This window comes from Hipposideros armiger, unplaced genomic scaffold (assembly GCF_001890085.2).
Source record: "Hipposideros armiger isolate ML-2016 unplaced genomic scaffold, ASM189008v1 scaffold_141, whole genome shotgun sequence".
NCBI lineage: Eukaryota > Metazoa > Chordata > Mammalia > Chiroptera > Hipposideridae > Hipposideros > Hipposideros armiger.
The window spans coordinates 3191970-3194070 of NW_017731491.1; the positions used below are offsets into that span (position 1 = coordinate 3191970).

Below are 2101 nucleotides of genomic sequence, written 5' to 3' on the forward strand. Positions count from 1 at the left end.
GAGGGCAGTGTCACTGGCCCTCATATGTGGGATCCAAACCGGGGCCCTCTGGCGTCCCAAGCCAGTTCTTAACCATCGCGCCACTTGGCTGGCCCTAATTCTTTTATTTATGTTTATGAGTTAAAAATGTAACTCTAGAAATCAATAACAATATCCATATGCAAAATAATACTCAAATAAGATAATCTGTTTTGTTAAACTTACAACAAACTTGCAACGCTGAAGAGTTGTTGGCCTTCTATGATGCATCAATATCGTAAATTTGTTACCCGTACATAAAATTTCTCGTACCTTGTATCTGTTCTTGTGTTTTGTAATTATTTGTTACATAAAATTTCTTGTACCATAATATGTTAAAAAATAAATGCTAAAATTTCTTTAAAATACAAAAAACAAGTACCTAAATGTAAACAAATAAAAGTTTGAATTAAAAAATTAAAATGAAAGATTTTTTCCCCCTGAAAGTTAGGGCCCAAAATGTGGGTGCACATTATACACGGCAAAATACAGTATTTATCCAGCTCCCTACTGATGAGAACCTGAGTTGTAACTGGTCTTTTGCTATTATAAACAATGCTGTAGATAACCTTATCCACATGCTAGAATCTGTAGGTTAATTCTCCAAAAGGGGATCATTGGGCTGTAAGGGAAGTGTAATTGTAACTTAGATATTATCAGGTTGTCCTGCAGAGGGGTTGGACCAATTGGCACTCCCACAGGTAATGTATAAAGGGGGCTGTCTGTAATGATGTATTTGTTCATGTGGTTATCTGATGGTTTCTCTCCCACAAGACCGTGAACTCCAGGAGGGCAGGGATCAAGTCTCTTACGCATCATTGTAGGCACTCAATAAATGTTGAATTTATGAGTGGATTCATGGTTCTACCAGGAGAGGGTGGCCAGAGTGGGAGAGATCCTTTTGTGTTCACCTTGCCCAGCCCAGCTTTCCCCATCCTGACTTTGGGCTGATTGTCCATCCGGAGGGTGGCTGGGGTCCTGTGAGAGACTCTTGAGGCTCTGGAAGAACTAAGCCTGACATCTGACTCATGACCCCCTCTCCAGAACAGCCCTGCTCCTGCTGAGATATCAAGAAGTCCAGTGTCTTAGTACTATAGGGGCTTGGAGAATGGAATCCTGTGTGACGCTTAAATCCCCTACCCACCCTCTGCTTACATACATCCAGTAACAGGAAACTCACTCTGTCCATGGGACTCCTTTCAACTTCAGACAACGAAATTTTAGAAAGCTTTTCCGCCTACTGAATTGAAACCTATTCCCTGTAGCTGCCTCCTCTTTGGGGAATTTTAATTGTGGCCCTCTGGAAACACGGCTTTCAGGAAGATGAACAGGGGGAATATTTGGGGATGGGTACTCCTGGTCTATCTTTTTCCAGCAAGCAGGGCCAACTCTCCAAGAACTCTGCAGAGCCCTGCCTGCCCACCTCCTTACTCTCTCCTGTCCTGCCCTTAGGTATGTGCAGGAAGGGCGTTTCCGAATCGAGGAGAGAACGCTGACAGCCTTCCAGTGGCTCTACAGCCCACAGCAACATCGCATCCTCAGCCGCGCTGACCTTGAGTCTCCCTCCAGGTAAATTAACCCACAACCCTTACTCACATTCTTTGCCCGGGGTCTAGGCCCCCTCAGTATTTATGAAGCCACACTGGTCCATAAGCCTACAGTGGTGGAGAGGCCTCCCGGGGTCCTGAAAAGAGTTTGTCCAACCTAGAATGCACTGAGCGATCTGAGGTAGCTCACTGCCTCCACTTACTCCTCTGTAAAATGGGTATGATCATATTTTTCCTGCGTTTTCTATCAGGAAGATCATGAGTCTCACGTGAAATGATGCCTGCAGAGATTTGCAAAACCTGGAGAGCAGCAGTTTCCTCTTTAAGAGGGAGAGTGGCTGGCAAATTTGCCGGGCAGCCCCTGCTTTGACCTGGGTGGAGGCGGCCCTGCCTTCCTTGTCTCTTCCTTTCCCCATGCCAGAGAATCCAGCTGGGACCCTGAGTCTGGGTGAGGGGCTGGGATATGAGGGCTTTTCTTGGCCCAAATTCCTGCTCCCAGGCTCCTGCCTACTCTTTGTCTACACTGTGGACAGGTA

The 2101-nt window shown here is 45.8% G+C and overlaps 1 protein-coding gene across 2 annotated transcripts in view; it reads left to right on the forward strand.

Moving 5' to 3' along the window:
• RAP1GAP2 (RAP1 GTPase activating protein 2) overlaps positions 1 to 2101 on the forward strand; it is a 194863-nt gene that overhangs the window by 19241 nt on the left and 173521 nt on the right. For both annotated transcript variants that reach the window (XM_019650494.1, XM_019650493.1), the window contains exon 2: positions 1471 to 1587. In XM_019650494.1, the coding sequence (XP_019506039.1) occupies positions 1471 to 1587 (117 nt within the window). The remainder of the gene's footprint in view (positions 1 to 1470; positions 1588 to 2101) is intronic.